Source organism: Saitoella complicata, assembly GCF_001661265.1.
Source record: "Saitoella complicata NRRL Y-17804 unplaced genomic scaffold SAICOscaffold_22, whole genome shotgun sequence".
Taxonomy (NCBI): Eukaryota; Fungi; Ascomycota; class Saitoellomycetes; order Saitoellales; family Saitoellaceae; genus Saitoella; species Saitoella complicata.
In genome coordinates, this window is record NW_017567013.1 from 118375 (window position 1) to 133526 (window position 15152).

The 15152-nt window shown below is 54.3% G+C and overlaps 8 protein-coding genes across 8 annotated transcripts; 6 read left to right on the plus strand and 2 right to left on the minus strand.

Annotated features, from left to right (window-relative positions):
• Positions 1 to 424: 424 nt before the first annotated feature.
• SAICODRAFT_67239 (glycoside hydrolase) lies at positions 425 to 1852 on the minus strand (the record flags this gene model as incomplete). The annotated part of the gene is made up of 3 exons (XM_019170296.1): positions 1006 to 1852; positions 683 to 950; positions 425 to 591 (listed from the first exon to the last, which is right to left on the minus strand). Exons 1-3 carry the CDS (start codon positions 1666 to 1668, stop codon positions 425 to 427), a joined length of 1098 nt encoding a protein of 365 aa, XP_019022118.1. The 5' UTR covers positions 1669 to 1852.
• A 16-nt stretch (positions 1853 to 1868) lies between these two features.
• Positions 1869 to 3028, plus strand: SAICODRAFT_161418 (uncharacterized protein). The gene is made up of 3 exons (XM_019165613.1): positions 1869 to 2314; positions 2367 to 2753; positions 2804 to 3028. The coding sequence occupies exons 1-3, from the start codon at positions 2069 to 2071 to the stop codon at positions 2897 to 2899; spliced, it is 729 nt and encodes a 242-aa protein (XP_019022119.1). The 5' UTR covers positions 1869 to 2068; the 3' UTR covers positions 2900 to 3028.
• A 1094-nt stretch (positions 3029 to 4122) lies between these two features.
• Positions 4123 to 5132, plus strand: SAICODRAFT_31530 (uncharacterized protein; the record flags this gene model as incomplete). The annotated part of the gene is made up of 1 exon (XM_019167940.1): positions 4123 to 5132. Exon 1 carries the CDS (start codon positions 4507 to 4509, stop codon positions 5128 to 5130), a length of 624 nt encoding a protein of 207 aa, XP_019022120.1. The 5' UTR covers positions 4123 to 4506.
• A 139-nt stretch (positions 5133 to 5271) lies between these two features.
• SAICODRAFT_67242 (arp2/3 complex subunit) lies at positions 5272 to 5956 on the plus strand (the record flags this gene model as incomplete). The annotated part of the gene is made up of 3 exons (XM_019170297.1): positions 5272 to 5300; positions 5355 to 5454; positions 5523 to 5956. The coding sequence occupies exons 1-3, from the start codon at positions 5295 to 5297 to the stop codon at positions 5954 to 5956; spliced, it is 540 nt and encodes a 179-aa protein (XP_019022121.1). The 5' UTR covers positions 5272 to 5294.
• SAICODRAFT_31532 (uncharacterized protein) lies at positions 5696 to 7476 on the minus strand. Its single transcript, XM_019167941.1, has one exon. The coding sequence runs from the start codon at positions 7183 to 7185 to the stop codon at positions 6172 to 6174; it is 1014 nt and encodes a 337-aa protein (XP_019022122.1). The 5' UTR covers positions 7186 to 7476; the 3' UTR covers positions 5696 to 6171.
• A 2586-nt stretch (positions 7477 to 10062) lies between these two features.
• SAICODRAFT_60514 (kinase-like protein) lies at positions 10063 to 11517 on the plus strand (the record flags this gene model as incomplete). The annotated part of the gene is made up of 2 exons (XM_019169771.1): positions 10063 to 10650; positions 11110 to 11517. Coding segments are annotated over 2 exons (996 nt in total), but the record flags the coding sequence as incomplete, so codon positions are not given.
• A 1073-nt stretch (positions 11518 to 12590) lies between these two features.
• Positions 12591 to 13047, plus strand: SAICODRAFT_31533 (uncharacterized protein). The gene has a single exon (XM_019167942.1). It carries the CDS (start codon positions 12628 to 12630, stop codon positions 12997 to 12999), a length of 372 nt encoding a protein of 123 aa, XP_019022124.1. The 5' UTR covers positions 12591 to 12627; the 3' UTR covers positions 13000 to 13047.
• A 262-nt stretch (positions 13048 to 13309) lies between these two features.
• Positions 13310 to 14786, plus strand: SAICODRAFT_27074 (uncharacterized protein; the record flags this gene model as incomplete). Its single annotated transcript, XM_019166998.1, has 2 exons — positions 13310 to 13388; positions 13441 to 14786. 2 exons carry the CDS (start codon positions 13310 to 13312, stop codon positions 14784 to 14786), a joined length of 1425 nt encoding a protein of 474 aa, XP_019022125.1.
• Positions 14787 to 15152: the final 366 nt, after the last annotated feature.

The window sequence follows — 15152 nt, forward strand, 5'->3', positions numbered from 1 at the left end:
GTAGAAGACTTCGACGATGTAGTGAAGGCCTTAGAAGTCGTTGCACTTGTGGTGTGAGTGGTAGAGGAGGAAGTCGCAGGCCTCACAGTGGTGGAAGAGGATGTAGTCGGGTCGGCCGAAGAGGTCGACGTTGAAGACGAAGAGGAAGAAGATGAAGTAGCACGGACCGTAGTTGTGCTGGTGCTTGCGGTTGACGACGAAGTCGAACTGGAGGAAGTCGAAGAAGAAGATGACGAAGAGGAGCTCGACGAATCAACCGCCAAACAAGCTCCATACCCATTCTGACACCCAGTCCCACAGTGCGAGTCCGATATCCCACAGTATCCCCACTGCGAACAACAGAGACCGCTTTCGCAGACATACCCGCCCGAGGAACTGGGACCACAGGAACCGTCGGCGGACGTTATACCGGTTGCGGCTGATGTTACGGTTGAGCTTGCGGTTGTGTAAGACGCGGTGGAGGTTGAGGAGGGAGTTGTCGTGGCAGAGGAGGAGGATGTGGTACCAGCGCCGAACCTGGCAGCAGGGGTGGTGGTGGTAGTGGTGATTCCAGCGGTGGGGGTAGTGGAGGTGGAGGTGGAGGCAGAAGTGCTAGTCCTCGTAGTCGATGAGGAAGTAGATGTCGTCGACGCAGCAAGCGTACCAAGCAAATACTCCTTCGCCAACTCCGCATAATTCACACCACTCGAATCCTCATTCGCGTACGCCTGGGACATATCCCACATCATAACACCACCGAAGCTCGAATACGCACTCTGCAACTCCTGGATGATGGTGCCGAGGGTGTCAGCGTCCACATAACCGTAGGAAGCGGCAGAGGAGGCGGCGGGGACTCCGAGGTAAACCTTTGCGTCGGTGTTGTAGGAGGATTCTTTTGCGAAAGTGTCCCAGTCGCCGAAGTTGAAGTTGGAAGTGGAATAGTAGTTGACACCGCAATAGTTGTTGTAGAACTGTACCAGATGTTAGCCACAAGGGGCGAGATTCTAAGATCAGACCATGTCATACCTGCACGAAGATCATGTCAAAGTAGGACGTCGTCAAGGCAGCGTTGAGGTACGCATCCGGCATAGGACATTGCGGAGCACCAGAGATATAGTAGTCCTTGGAGGTATCCGTAGCGTAGAGCTCACGCATCTTCGTAACGAAAGCGGAATAACCAGTTATCGATCCACCTTCGATATCAAGGTCAAACCCATCAATGATAGAGTCTCCAAAAGGACGATCCAAGCCAGATGAAGTGTTACCACCAAACATACCCCACATCTCGACAGCGAACTCCTCAGCTTGAGAATCCGAGGTGAAACCGTACGAACCGGATGCACCACCGAGAGACAAGAGAATCTTCTTGCCGCTGTTTTGACATGTTTGGATATCCTCCGCGATCTGACCGCAATTGAGAAGAGTGGTAGAATCATCAAAATACGTCCCTTCGCATGCCGAAGCGAAGTTGAGGGTAGGATCACCACCGATGTTGAAGGTCGTAAGGAACGCAAGGGGGATAACGTCGACAATAGAGTCTTGGCAGTATGTCGCGAGAGAGGATTGAGTGCTGGACCCACCGGCGGAGTTTTGACCCCAGTAGACGGCGAGATTGGTGTTGGCGGATTGGTCAAAGGCGATGGCACTGCCGAGGATGGCGAGGAGTGCGAAGAGAATGTGGATGAGCATCGCGCAATCAGGTAAAACGAGCGTATTGATCGTAAAAGAGCGTAGAATATCGAGATAAGTAAAGTATCGTCGATAAAAGAGTGTATAGATGGTCCGCTTCAAATGAATGTAACCGGATCAAAGATCCTAGGGTGTCGCGCTCTCGTATAAATCGCCGTCCGTCGTCGTCTGGAGGGCAAACGGTGGCGATCCCATGGCTACCTTTTTATCCACGCTGGACACAAAGTCTCGGCAATAATTCCAATTGCAATCGATTCTCGGGAGGGGTTGGTGGGTTGCCTTTCTGAATCGGGGTCGCGAGCGCGCGTACTCCCAGTGCGGCCAACACCGCGCGCGCACGGACCAGCCTCCGCCGCACCGTGTCTGGAAATCGAACACCCGAACCCATTTAACCCGGCAAATGGAACGTTCTTGGCAGGAAAGTTTGCTGAACCGCGCAGCAGACTGCGCTCTTGCGCCTTGGCGGAATATCCGGAACCGTTGGTGGAAGGCTGGTATCCTGGGAATCCCTTCCGAGAACGCAGCGACATCAGATGTGTTGGCTGACCGCTACCGAAGAGGCCGAGGTGATGTGATCTGTGTCAAAGGAGAGGCATTCTTGGCGACGCATCCACTGCCTGATCAAGCAGTTGGTGTGCCGCGCAGGGTAGGGTGGTCTGCTCAAGTTGGCTGACATGGTTGATCATGTCTGATATTAGGCTCAGCAAGGAAGCTGCTGCAGTACGTACCCGCTGCAGCTGATACCAGTTACGGTAACGTTGACCGTGCTGCGGCTTTATCGCGACCGGTCGCGGCGTACCGTATTGCGGGCGATGCAGGGTTTGCATGATCTTGCAGCTCCCTTCGCTGTGCACGTAACTCGTCACCTACACGACCAAAGTACGACAAGAAGGTCCACGTACATAAAACAGAATTCCAAAACAGCAATGACATTGAACATGAAAAGTAGTTCGATCGGCGTTGGAGGCCGTCAGAGCCTGGGAAAATTACCGATGAACTTACGCGCGCGAAATGGGCCTCGTGTCGAAGGTATACGAGCACTGAAGGAAGACAGCGCCGTTCGTCGTTGCCGAAAAAGAAAAAAGGTGAGAGTGTCCTATCCTCTGGCGGAAATGATCCTTACTCTTGCTAACAGTCGCTCTCCGCTCTCTCGTCGGATCCGGGTTTGGACTTCACACGGGTTTTCGCGCGCTCCCGGCCGGATTGGGCACGATTGATTGTTCAGTCATGACTTGGCGCTAACTCGACTAGCTCGAATAGTGCGAGTGAAGGAATTCCGTCCGAATATTTCACTGATCTGATTCATTTCACTTACCCACTACACCCACCACATACCACCCACAACAAATGAAAGAATTTGTTAGAACGTGAGTGGTGGCACCGACGCGATGCAGGTGGTCCCGGATTCCTCACGGACATGACTTAAGCCGAAGCAAATGATCTGCTGGAGTTGATGTAAATGAAACAGGCGGGTTTACCGAATTTGCTGGATTCGACCTTGGCTGCCGAAAGAAGCCGAGGTCGATGCTGTCACCTGACCCCCACTCTGCCTCGTTCCGTCCCTGGATACGCTTCGAGAAGGCGACCCGAAGCCGCGGGTCTCCATTGAACTGACCAGCCCTTGATCAAGAGGAAAAAAAGACAGGTCGGGCCTCCCCTTGAGCGTTCCCACCTACGGGCAATCTCTGCGCGGCCAAGACAAGCCAGCGGCGCCCGCTGATCAACAAAGGCGACGCGCTGGGGTCCGATTCGAAACGGACCGGTCCATGCAACCAGATCTGCTCAAGGACAGACAGTAGTGCCACTCGAAAAGTGGTATACCCGCCAGGAATATTAAAGCGGACGGCACCGGGCAACCTTTGGGTTAGGCGTGTGGCGTGCGTGTCTATAATGGCGAGGTGAACCGAGTCCAGCGACTCACATTACATACTGCTGACGGACAAACCCCATGTCACCAAGGGAGGGCCATGCGATCTCGTCAGCAAACAAGAGGAAAAAAGTTGCGGCCAGGGCACCCCTTGAGGATTCCCACCCAAGGGCAATCTCTGTGGCAACATCCGGACGCTACCCCGATAGGCCCAAGTATGGGCAAGGGTCGGGTGGTGCTAGAAGTCTTGCTGCTACATGTCTTGCGGGGCCAAGGAAGGCCGACAGCGCCCATTGAAGGCAACGCGTCGGGGCCCGCAACCCTTTGCAACTAGGTCAGGGATTGCGTACCGGTCCTTCCATTGGGCTCGTTTGAGGGCGAAGGGGACAGCAATCCGTAAATCACGGTCGATCGTGCACAAACTTCCGGAGACAGTCAAGTACACTGTATGAGTTCGTCGTGAGGCCCATCGATTATCATAATGTGTTAGCCATAAGATGGAAACCATCTATCACTCAGTTTAAACACTCGTCTTCACTCATACCAGCTGCACCTCGACGCAACTTTATTTCGGGACCGACATCTACCTCATGCACGATCCAAACACCACGAACCGTCCAGACAACATGATCGGCCCTTCAGTACCCGAAGAATTCCTCAAAAGGAAGCGTACGCCTACACATGAACCACAAGAGAGCTCTGAGGTCGTTCAGGATCAAGCGCAATCACCGCCGAAAGCGCCTTCCCCAGCATCAGTTGTACCCGTGACGAAGCCAGACAGGGCAGGGCCGGAGCTGCCTCCACATCTTCTCGCTGCACGAGAGGCCAAGCGGAAAGCACGCGCAGAGAAAGCTGCGCGAGAGGCTGCTGCGAAAGAGGAAGCTGAGCGGGAAGCTAAGAGGGCACGAGTTCTGGGTCCTGCCCCCCCTCCACCACAAGAACATGAAGACAGCGACGATGACGTTGGACCAATGCTACCTACTGGTCCAGTGAACGAAAGGGACATCGAACGTCAGTTCGCCCTCCGCGCCGGCACCGCCGCAGTCCCCGGTGCTGCTGCCACGGACTCAGACGGCAAACCCAAACGCGACGACTGGATGCTCGCGCCGCCCACCCAAGCTGACTGGGCCACCAGTGCGGATGCGAGAAAGGTTAGGGCTAGGACGTTCAATACCGGGAAGAGTGGGAAAGATGCGGCGAGTAGTGGTGGGGATGTTGATTCGAGGGTTTGGACGGAGACGCCACAGGAGCGGGCACGGAGGTTGGAGGAGGAGGTTATGGGTGTGCGAGCTCCGACGCTACAGGGACATGCTACACAAGTTACCAAGGAGGAAACGAGGGAGGAAAGAGAGAAGAGGGAGAGGGATGAGGATATCGCGGAACGTGTACGGTCTGCTCGAGGTCCGAGTCTGATGGAGCAGCATAAGGAACAGCAGAAGGAAAAGGAAGAAGAGGAAAAGGATGATCCGAGTAAGAGGGGGTTTGATCGGGAGAGAGATGTTGTTGGAAGGAAGGTTACGGGGAAGATGAGGGATCAGTTGGTTGAGAAGGCGAGGGGGTTGGGGGGGATGTTTGAGGGTGGAAAGTACTTGTAGGCCTTTTCAAGTACGATATTCTGAAGACTTCTTCGACGTCTGTCCTGCTCTCTCTGCCGGTCTGCTTCCCCAGTGCTGTGCCTCATCCTGCCCCCCGTGACGCTGACGTGCATGTACCGAGCGCGTAGCCGTACAACACCTCCAAACCCAAAACACCGTCAATCATGCCTGTATGCCGTCCATTCCCTCGATCCCCCTGTCAGTGCTGACGAATTGACCTTCAGGCCTATCATTCATCCTTCTTGGACTTCCATGACACTCGCACCGTTGGGAACTTCGCCCTCCTTCCCCTCAAGACCCGCTTCAAGGGTCCAGCATACCCACGTACGCCACCTTCCTGGTCTCAATCTCTCTCTTCCTCATCTCAGAAGCTAATCTCTTTATGTTCACAGTGAGCAACCCACAAGACCCCGACATCATCGACGAATGCATCGAACTCTTCCGCGCAAACTGTTTCTTCCGTAACTTCGAAATCCGCGGCCCAGCAGACCGCACCCTCATCTACGGCATTCTCTTCATCTCCGACTGCCTCCAACGTCTCTCCTCCCGTACCCCGCCCACCCAATCCGAAGCCGTTAAATCTCTAAACTCGTTGGCGTTGGAGCAGTTTACGATTCCCGGTGAGCCTGGGTTCCCGATGAATGGGATGTTTGCTCCACCGGCGGGGAGGAGCGAGGGAGAGTTGTTGAAGGGGTATTTGGGGCAGTTTAGGCAGGAGTTGGGGCAGAGGTTGATTTTGAAGGTTTATGAGGGGGGGGAGGGGGGTGCGCCGAGTAAGTGGTGGATGGCATTTTCGAAGAAGAGGTTTATGAACAAGTCTCTGTGAGGGGTTGATGGGGATAGATAGGGAAATGATTGATAATAAGGAGTCGTAGGAATCTCCATATACCATTTGACTTTTTACCTAGGAATGCCCTTTTTTCTGGACCACAACATCCACTCTGATTCGTCTCTGCACCTTATGAAATGGCATTTCGAAATCTACCGTGTCATTGAAGAAAACGCCATCAAACAACGCTAAACACCTTCCGATCAAACCTCCTATAACCCCATCTGCCGTCTCTGCAACGTACTCCCCCTCGGCCTCCCCGGTCCCCTCCCTGTTCCTCTCGGTGTCCCCGGAACCACTCTCGCCGCCTCAGATTTCCGCGGTCGACCCGGTCCGCGGCGGATTTCGCGGGGTGGGGATTGTGGGTGTGGTTGGTGTTGTTGGTGCGGTGGGAGGGGTTGAGGGCGGTGAGGGGGGTTGGCGTAGTAGTCTTCTCTTCCGTGCTCCATTCGCGTATCTCCTTCTACTGCGTGATCTGGGTGAAGGTAGTGCTGTGGATGGTGTTCAGTGTATTGGAGGGGTGGTAACTCGAGGTCTGCGGGGGTTGGCTGGTCGGCTGGATACTGCACCAGTGTTCTTCGCCGTTTCGAGCGGCCTTGGGCATCGAACTCGTCCGCTTCTGGATTGGGGTGGAAGCCGTTTATGGGTGCGTGTCGGGGGATTGGGCGGGTTGGTGCGGGCATGGTTGTTGATTCGGTGACTTGTGCGGGTGGTAGGAGGTGTTGTGGGTCGTGATTCCCATTTTGGTGGAGGGATGGGGGTTGTGATTCGAGTGATTCGAGACGTTCGTGCAGTGCGACGACCAATGATTGGAGTTTCGTCAATTTGTCGAGTAAATACGTCCCGGACGCGCCTTGTGGTATGTCCACGTTCGAGTTTGTCGTTCCGACTTCGTAGAGTGTCGCAGCCGGTAACGAAATCGTGTACATATCCCGGATCTCATCCAATGTCCTCAATGTCGTGCGATACATCTTTCCGAGTGTCGCTTCACACCCTGCACACGCCAGCTCTGAGTACGTACATCCCTTATCCGCGCTCTCATCGTCTGTTGACAACAGGATTGGTTCGCGGATGGTGATGTTGGGTGCGGAGGAGAGGGTAAAGGTGTTGAGGTCGATGTGGGAGGTGATGTGAGCGTAGGAGTCGCCGATGATTGTACGGCAGGAGGCGCATTGGAAGATTACGGGGGCTGTTGGCGGGTGGATGGCCTCGGTCGTTGAAGCCATCGGCGAGAAAGGAAGGGGGGACTTGACGGTATTTTTGTTGCCGAGGCGGAGCTGCGTACGGGAGACGCGTGTTGCAGACGAAGCTTGGCTGGGTCGGGGCTAGGATCATCCACCTCCGTCAGCTGCTCAACCGAACACTCCGAGGGACGTTTCGAAGAAGAAGAAGAAGACGATTTGCGGACCGTTTCAGCTGCTTGTTTGCCCTGTGTTCGGGCCGTACGCTTATCGACTCTCCGACAGGAAGCCAGGGTGCGTTAGGAAACACCAACTGCAACGCCTGCTGCACCGAGCGCAACGAACATCCCTACCATACGGGGCTGTGCAGCTGTGCAGCTGTGCAACTTGGCACATTCAACCGAGACGAATTGACGAGATTGACTTGAAAAGCGAGAGACAGTGCATGCCAGCAATTTCTCTGCGACTTTCTCCTGTCAGAGACACGCGTACGGTGTGATCCGTCCATAACTTGCTGGATTCACGTGGAATATCAGGAGAGACCTTCATATAACACCAGCAACCAGAAAGACTGAGATACCCTACACACATTCTCTACAGAACCATACACACCACCGTCAAACCGTTCAACTTGGCCTCGACAAATCGAATAAGGAGCATCACCAAATGGCCACGGAGTACCTCTCCCCCCACGGGTACAACTCCTCCCCCCTCCGCACGGGAATTCCCATCTCCACAACCCCCTCCCCACCTCCTTCTTCATCCTCTCACTCTCTAGACCTCCTCAACCTCGAACTCCCACCTCCCTCCGCAGCCGAAACCCTCGACCTCCGCGAAGCAGCCGAACAAGCCCAATCACAAAATGTCGTCATCGAATTGACGTTGTCAGGGATGCTACGCTGGGTCTCACCGACGTGGCAGGATGTGCTGGGGAGTGATCCGAGTACGGTTGTTGGGAGGCCGATAAGAGAGTTGTTGGTTGGGAATCGAGATGCGTTTACGGAGGGGATTGGAAGGTTGTTGGAGGATGGGGGACACTCACATCGGATACGGTTTCTGATGGAGGTTGGTGGTAGCCATACAGGCAGGGTTGGTGGTGGAGGCGGGAGTGGGGATGAGGATGATGAGCGTGTGTTTGCGCAAGATGAGGACTACGATTGCACGACTTCTCACATCCTCGATTTGGAAGCACAGGGCATCTTGTTACATGCACCCGCGAGCTCTAATTCACCGTTGGCGAGTGGCGTGACGGATACGATGTGGGTCATCCGTCCCCTTCCCACCCCGCGCTCCCTAACCCTCAACCTCGACCCAACCCTCGTCTCAACCCTCGGTGTCGGCGCCGAAGTCCTCGCAAGCTACCTCACCGACATCGCCTCCGACCCCGATACCCACCCCTCTGAAATTGGGGACCGTGCACCCGGAAGCGTGATGTGTCGGATCTGTGAGAGGGAGATCCAGAGTTGGTATTTTGAAAGGCATAGTGAGCTGTGTTTGGTTGTGCATAAGGCTGAGAGTGAGGTTCAGGGGGCGCAGGATTTGGGGAGGGATATGAGGGGGGTTGTGGTTGGGGTTATGGATCGGTTGGAGGGGGGGGATAGGGAGGTTGAGTATCGGGGACTAAAGATCCTCCCACCTCCGCCGCCGCCCATAACCTGGGGTAGTGGAACGGGAAGTGCGCCCGGAACATCACCACGGAGTCCGAGACAGAGTCGGCCGAGTGCGTTGGCGAGTAGTCCCGTCCATAGTGGAGGTTCGAGACGCCCTGTGCAGTGTTTGAGGACGTTGGAGGTGATGTTGGATTTACTCGATACAGCGCTCGATATCTCTACGCCCACGATTCGTGAAGATAGCGAGACGGCAGCACAATTCAATGAACAGGGAGAGTGGGAGTTACGTGTCCAGAGTCCGGCGAGTGAGAAGCGGATATCTCAAGTTTTGGGATTTCATCGGCTGAGTGGACCGTGGGAAATGTCGTTCCAATCGTCGTCTTCTGACGGTGATGGTGCAGGCTCCGGGGTAGGAGGGGGAGATGGTTTGAGACTTTTGTGTGAGGATGTGGAGATATGTGCGAGGGCGAAGGTTGATGCTGTCATGAGGTTGAGGAATGCGATACAGTATGGGGAGAGGATTAGGCAGGAGCTGTATTTGCAGGTTCAGGATGTTATTGATACGGCGATTGAGAGGGCAATTGCTGGGAGTGAGGGGGAACTCGAAAATGTCGAGGATGAGGATGAGATGATGGAAGAGGAGGAAGGGATGGGGGTGCCGCCGGTGTTGAATGAGGCGGTGTTTAAGCAGCCGTGGACCCAGACACGGTCGCAGAGTCCAGGTGGTTTTGGTGTTGGGGATGAGAGGAGGGGATCTCAGCCTGGGAGTCCTGGAACTAGGCCTGGGACGGGGACGGGGACGAGGACGGGGACGGGGGGTGTGAGTAGTGGGGTGTTTACGCCTAAGTTGGTGAGGCACGAGTCTGAGGAACGTGTTTCGCCGGGACAGTCCCCTTCCCATAAGAATGTTGGGGCGGGGAAGTCGTATATGGATATACCCACCGCGGACTCGGATTCGAACAGCCCTGGGGGAAGTGGACCGTCGTCGAGACAAGGTCAGCAGAGCCAGAGCCCGCATGCGGAGAGTCCGGCGAGTGATTCGGAGGTGAGTCAGCCAAGGGCTGTACATCCCCGCTTTTCCGGCTTATACGGCAGTCCGAGACGACAGCCGAGTCCGTCGAGGTTCATGTCGAGTCCGTTGAAGCAGCAGCAGGTTTATAAGCTGAGTATACCCGCTGATCCCAGCACTGCGATGACCGAGGGATTGAGTTCGAGTTTTGGGAGTTCGACGGGGTTTGCGGGGCATCGAAGGCAAGTTAGTGTTGGCAGTGAGGGGAGTGGGAGTATCGGGTTCGGGAATTATGGGAGGTTCATGCCGCCTCCGTCCCCCCGGGTTGCGAGTCTGACACCGCCTACACGTGCTACACCGCCCAGTATCAAGGATTTCGATATCATCAAGCCGATCTCGAAGGGTGCGTTTGGGAGTGTGTATCTTGCGAAGAAAAAGACGACTGGAGAATATTTCGCTATCAAGATACTCAAAAAGGCAGATATGATTGCGAAGAATCAGGTTACGAATGTACGTGCTGAACGTGCAATCTTGATGGCGCAGGGTGAAAATCCGTTCGTTGCGAAGTTGTGGTTTACGTTTCAGACGAAGGAGTATTTGTATTTGGTTATGGAGTATTGCAATGGTGGGGATTGTGCGGCGTTGATTAAGATCCTTGGTGGGTTGAGTGAGGATTGGGCGAAGAAGTATATGGCGGAAATTGTGTTGGGGGTGAAGTACCTCCATGAACACGGTATTGTACATCGTGACTTGAAGCCGGACAACTTCCTTATTGATCAGAGAGGGCATCTAAAGTTGACGGATTTCGGATTGAGTCGCATGGGGTTGATTGGACGACAGCATCGGGCTCAAGCTCATGTCCAGACCACGGACAGGAATAGTCCAGAGCTGGTCATGGCCCAGCCGTTGTTCATTAGAGAACGTGCGACGAGTTATGGAAGTCAAGGATCTGGTAATCGGGACGACAATTCTCCGAGTTCGGCAGGGAGTACGCCGAGCATGTTACCTGATGCTGGGAACGGGATTAATGCTCCGTCGTACTTCATGCTCAACCGACATGGAAGTGGGACAGGTAGTCGGCGGACGAGTGGTGTCGGCGAGTCAGGTGATAGCAGCATCGCGCGGAGCTTTTCTGGTCTGGCGCTGAATAGCCAGGCTGGAAGGAGTAGGAGGGGGTCGATCGACAGTGTTGGGAGTGTGTCGAGTAGTTTCAGCACGTCTGCGCTGCATACGATTAGCTCTGAGCCGACATTATCAACCGCGATGACTGTGTCTTCATCAGCAACTGCTGCGGTTATGATGCTGCCACCGCAGCTTTCGTTGTTTGATCCGAATGATAGCACGAGGAAGTTTGTTGGTACGCCGGATTATCTTGCGCCCGAAACAATCAAGGGAACTGGGCAGGATGAGATGAGTGATTGGTGGTCTCTTGGCTGTATCTTGTTTGAGTTCATGTTTGGGGTTCCGCCGTTTCACGATGAAACGCCCGAGAAGGTCTTTGAGAATATCCTTGAAAGAAGGATTATCTGGCCGGAAGAGGAGGACGGTGATGAACATCTCATCTCGGAACAGGCGAGGGATTTGATTAATAGACTTCTTTGTGTTGATCAAACTCAGAGACTTGGAGCGAATGGGGCGGACGAGGTGACAAGCCATCCTTTCTTCAAGGGGATCAACTGGGAGCATCTGTTGGATGAGGAGGCTTCGTTTGTGCCTACACCGGATAATCCAGAGGACACGGAGTACTTTGACAGACGTGGCGCGACCGAGTTTCAAGACATTGACGAGCAAGCGGTTCTGTCCGAAGAGTCGCCCTCACAGTCCGACAAGGAGAAGGAAAGGGCGCTCGCTATGGCTAAGCTTGGAGGTGCTTACAAGCCGAAGCTCATGCCGCTAGCTATTCCCCCTCATGTACGTGAACGAAAGCCACGAGATCGTCGGTCGAGTGAGCCGGCACAAGATAACTTTGGGTCGTTCATGTTCAAGAACTTGCCTGTGTTGGATCGTGCCAACAAAGACGTGATTCAGCGACTGAGGTCGGAGCATTTACAGTTGGTGCCGGTGGATAAAGCTGGACATGCCGTTCGACATGGCTCAGTGCCCAACCTCGATAGGCCGAGGTCGCCATCGATCATGTCGTTGCAATCTACGAGTTCGATGCCGATCGCGTTCTCGTCCGGTCCATCGTCACCTGTCAGTTCGGCTCCGACCACGAGCAGTGGGCATGGAAGCGGACTTGTACCACCGGCGATCCTGGTACCGTCGTCGCCAAGTTCACCGACACAATCTCGTCCGTCTGTTTCGTTCTGTAACGAGCCCGAGAGTGTGCGCCAGCATAAGAAGCATAACTCGGAGTCGTTCTCGTCCGCAAGTTCGTCGCCGACGCAACGTGCGTTCCCTACACCACCGAGGAGACGGAGTACGATTTCGGGTATGAGTCCCCGTTCTCGTGCGTTTAGTATGGGAAGTGCACCCGCGCCAGGTGTTGAGCGCCCCTTTTTTCCAGAATCTTTTAAGAAGTCTAAGCGGCGAAGTCAGGTATTTGATCCGTCTCCGTCGTCTTCAGATACGGAGGATGCGCGTGGATCGGCATTGTTGCGTGTTCAGCGCAGGCGACATCATTCGCGACGATTGTCGAATGTCCTGCCACCGGGTGTACCGCAGTATCGACCTCTTGATGTGTTGATTGCGGAGGACAACCCTGTCTCTCGCGCGGTGTTGGAAAAACAACTCGAGACGTTGTGTAACCGCTGTGTTGGTGCGCCGGATGGCGCGACACTTGTGCGGTTGGCGATGAGTAAGATTAAGTTCGATATCATTTTCAGTGATATCAATCTTCCTCAGATCAATGGAAATGATGCAGCGAGGATGATCCGGACGACGAGGAATACGAATGCGAACACGCCTTTGGTTGCGGTGACGTCGTATATAAACGATATCACCGATTCTTCGCTCTTCGACGCACAGTTGGAAAAGCCACCGACCAAGCAGCACATCATCGAGACTTTGGAGAAGTTGTGTGCTTGGCGGACACCGCCGATCGCAATCATGGAAGCGGAAAACTCGAGCAGATACGCTGCTCCGGCCAGTCCGAGAACACCATGGTTAAGCAAAGTCATTGAGGGAACAGAAAATGTACAGAATCTCGTGGATAAGGCTGCGGAAGCCCCGAGCAGAGCAGTGGGTATCAATGGGAAGGCAAAGGCGGCGGATATGGGACCTGGAGTTATCAAGGAATAGGGTACCGGTGAAATCTTTTTCTCGGCATTGTTTGTTGTTTGTATGGTTACTGTTAGCTATTCTGGACATTGTGAGCGGTTGAGAGACGGCGAGAGAGTATGGTGTTGCACTTTTGATATATGCTGAATCATATAACCTACCTGATGCTATAAGTCAAATCCCTTTAATTGATTTTGCGTAAGCAGCCACCTGCACCTGTGCGCCGAGAGATTAGGCGCACTGCCGCGCCGCACGGACCCCGAAGCCCTCTGCAGCTGCGACGCCGTATACCGTGCACGTTTCGAAGATCACCGGAACACCATATACCACCATGGATCCATTGCAAAGCCCTGTCAAGCGACGATTGAGAACAAATTGGGTTCAGCCGGTCACTCTCGAGCGGCGTCTGGGTGCGCAATCCCGCAATTTCCCCGCCGAACGGTTGCTGATCCATTGTTGTAGGCAACTATGAACGCTACTCTCTTGCACGGACATCTGCGGGTTTTTCACCAATTATCGTCATTTTGGCTGGTGTTTCTTCTCAGACTTCGATCGACAACCTGAAGAGCAGGATCTACTTGTTGCTTTCCGCATTCCCGCTACTTCGAAGTCGGATTGCCGGGACAAAGACCAGGGAACCGTCGTTCCAACCTGGAGATGTGGAAGTCGAAGATGTCCTACACTCTGAGGAGTCAATGGCGTCCGAGAACGAGATCATGGCGCGAGAGATGGCGATTGGCGCAAAGTTCAATGTTGAGAAGGGTCCGCTGTGGCGGGTTGGGGTCTACAAACCGAGTCAATGCGGTGGAGCGCATTTCGTGGCTGCTACGTTCAGTCATTGTGTCACGGACGGTTTGGGTGCTGTGACTGCCATCAAGCTTCTGCTCTCTGATACCGAGATCGAAGGCGCAGAGGGCTTGCCGCCCTCGCTGGAATCTACTATCGATGTACGACCATCAGTGTCAAAGCTTGTACGCGTCATCGCCGGCGATCTCATCGCACCCAAACTCCCTTCTTTTCTTCGTCCCACATCAAAGGCATGGCCATCTCAAGTACAAGCGCAACCACACCACTGCCGGATCGACCTCAAATCCCTCCACTTTTCACCGGGTATCCTCACCTCCCTCCGACGAGTCAGCAAACAACATAACGTTTCCATTCACACCATCCTACATACCATCGCAGTTGCTTCTCTCCGCTGGGCTTCCTCCTCGCCCGACATCACGACCGAAACTCCAATCTCGCTTCGTGGCGCCGGTGGCTCACTTGCACATCCACCCACGACCGGGAACTATGTCTGTACCCAACGAACGACATGGACACGGTTATATGAGTCGACCAAGTTCTGGGAGTTGGCGAATAGATATCAGGACAAGTTGAAAGATCCGTGGGAGAGGGAGGAGGCGGTCAGCGGGATAGGGATGTTGGGGTATATCCCTGACCCGGATCCAGAGAATCTACCTTTGACTGGCTGGGAGGAGTTCTTACTTGATAAGGCGGCTTCTACCTCGCCGTTCGCCGCATCCTTTGAACTCTCAAATCTCGGCGCAGTTGATCCACTTCCGGGTGTTGAGCGACTTTGGTTCGCGCAGTCCGCAAACCCTGTCGGATCGGCGTTGAACGTAAATGTGGTCGGGAGCACTGGAGATGGAGGATTGGGTGTAACGGTCACCTGGCGGAGTGGAGCCTTTGGCGGAGATGAGGTTGTAGACGGGTTTTTGGATGTGTTTCAAAGGGGCTTGGAGAGGGTTGCAGAGGGGAGGGTGGATGAAGGGAGTACGCTGAGGAAGATTTGGCCGAGGGTTTGATGAGCTGACAGGCCGTAAACGATCTAGACGTCATGGAAGAAATGGGGAGGCGCGGAAAGGCCAAACCAGTAAATCCCATAGCTAGATATCTTACGCGTTATCCCTAGCTAGAGCGGAATGCCAGACTGAAGTCCCGCCGCTGTCCTCTTGAATAGATGCGCCATTCTACCAAACTTCATTCATCTGTGTCAATCAGCACCTCATAGCTTACGTATCTAATCTGGGTTGAACCAGAGGTCTACAGACTATGCAGCTCAGCGGAGAGGGTCACCGAGTTACCAACCAAAGTGATTGATGAAGCTCCACGCTGACCTACAGAACAGTGTCAGTATTCAAAGGAAGGGTTTACATATGAATAAAGAAGGA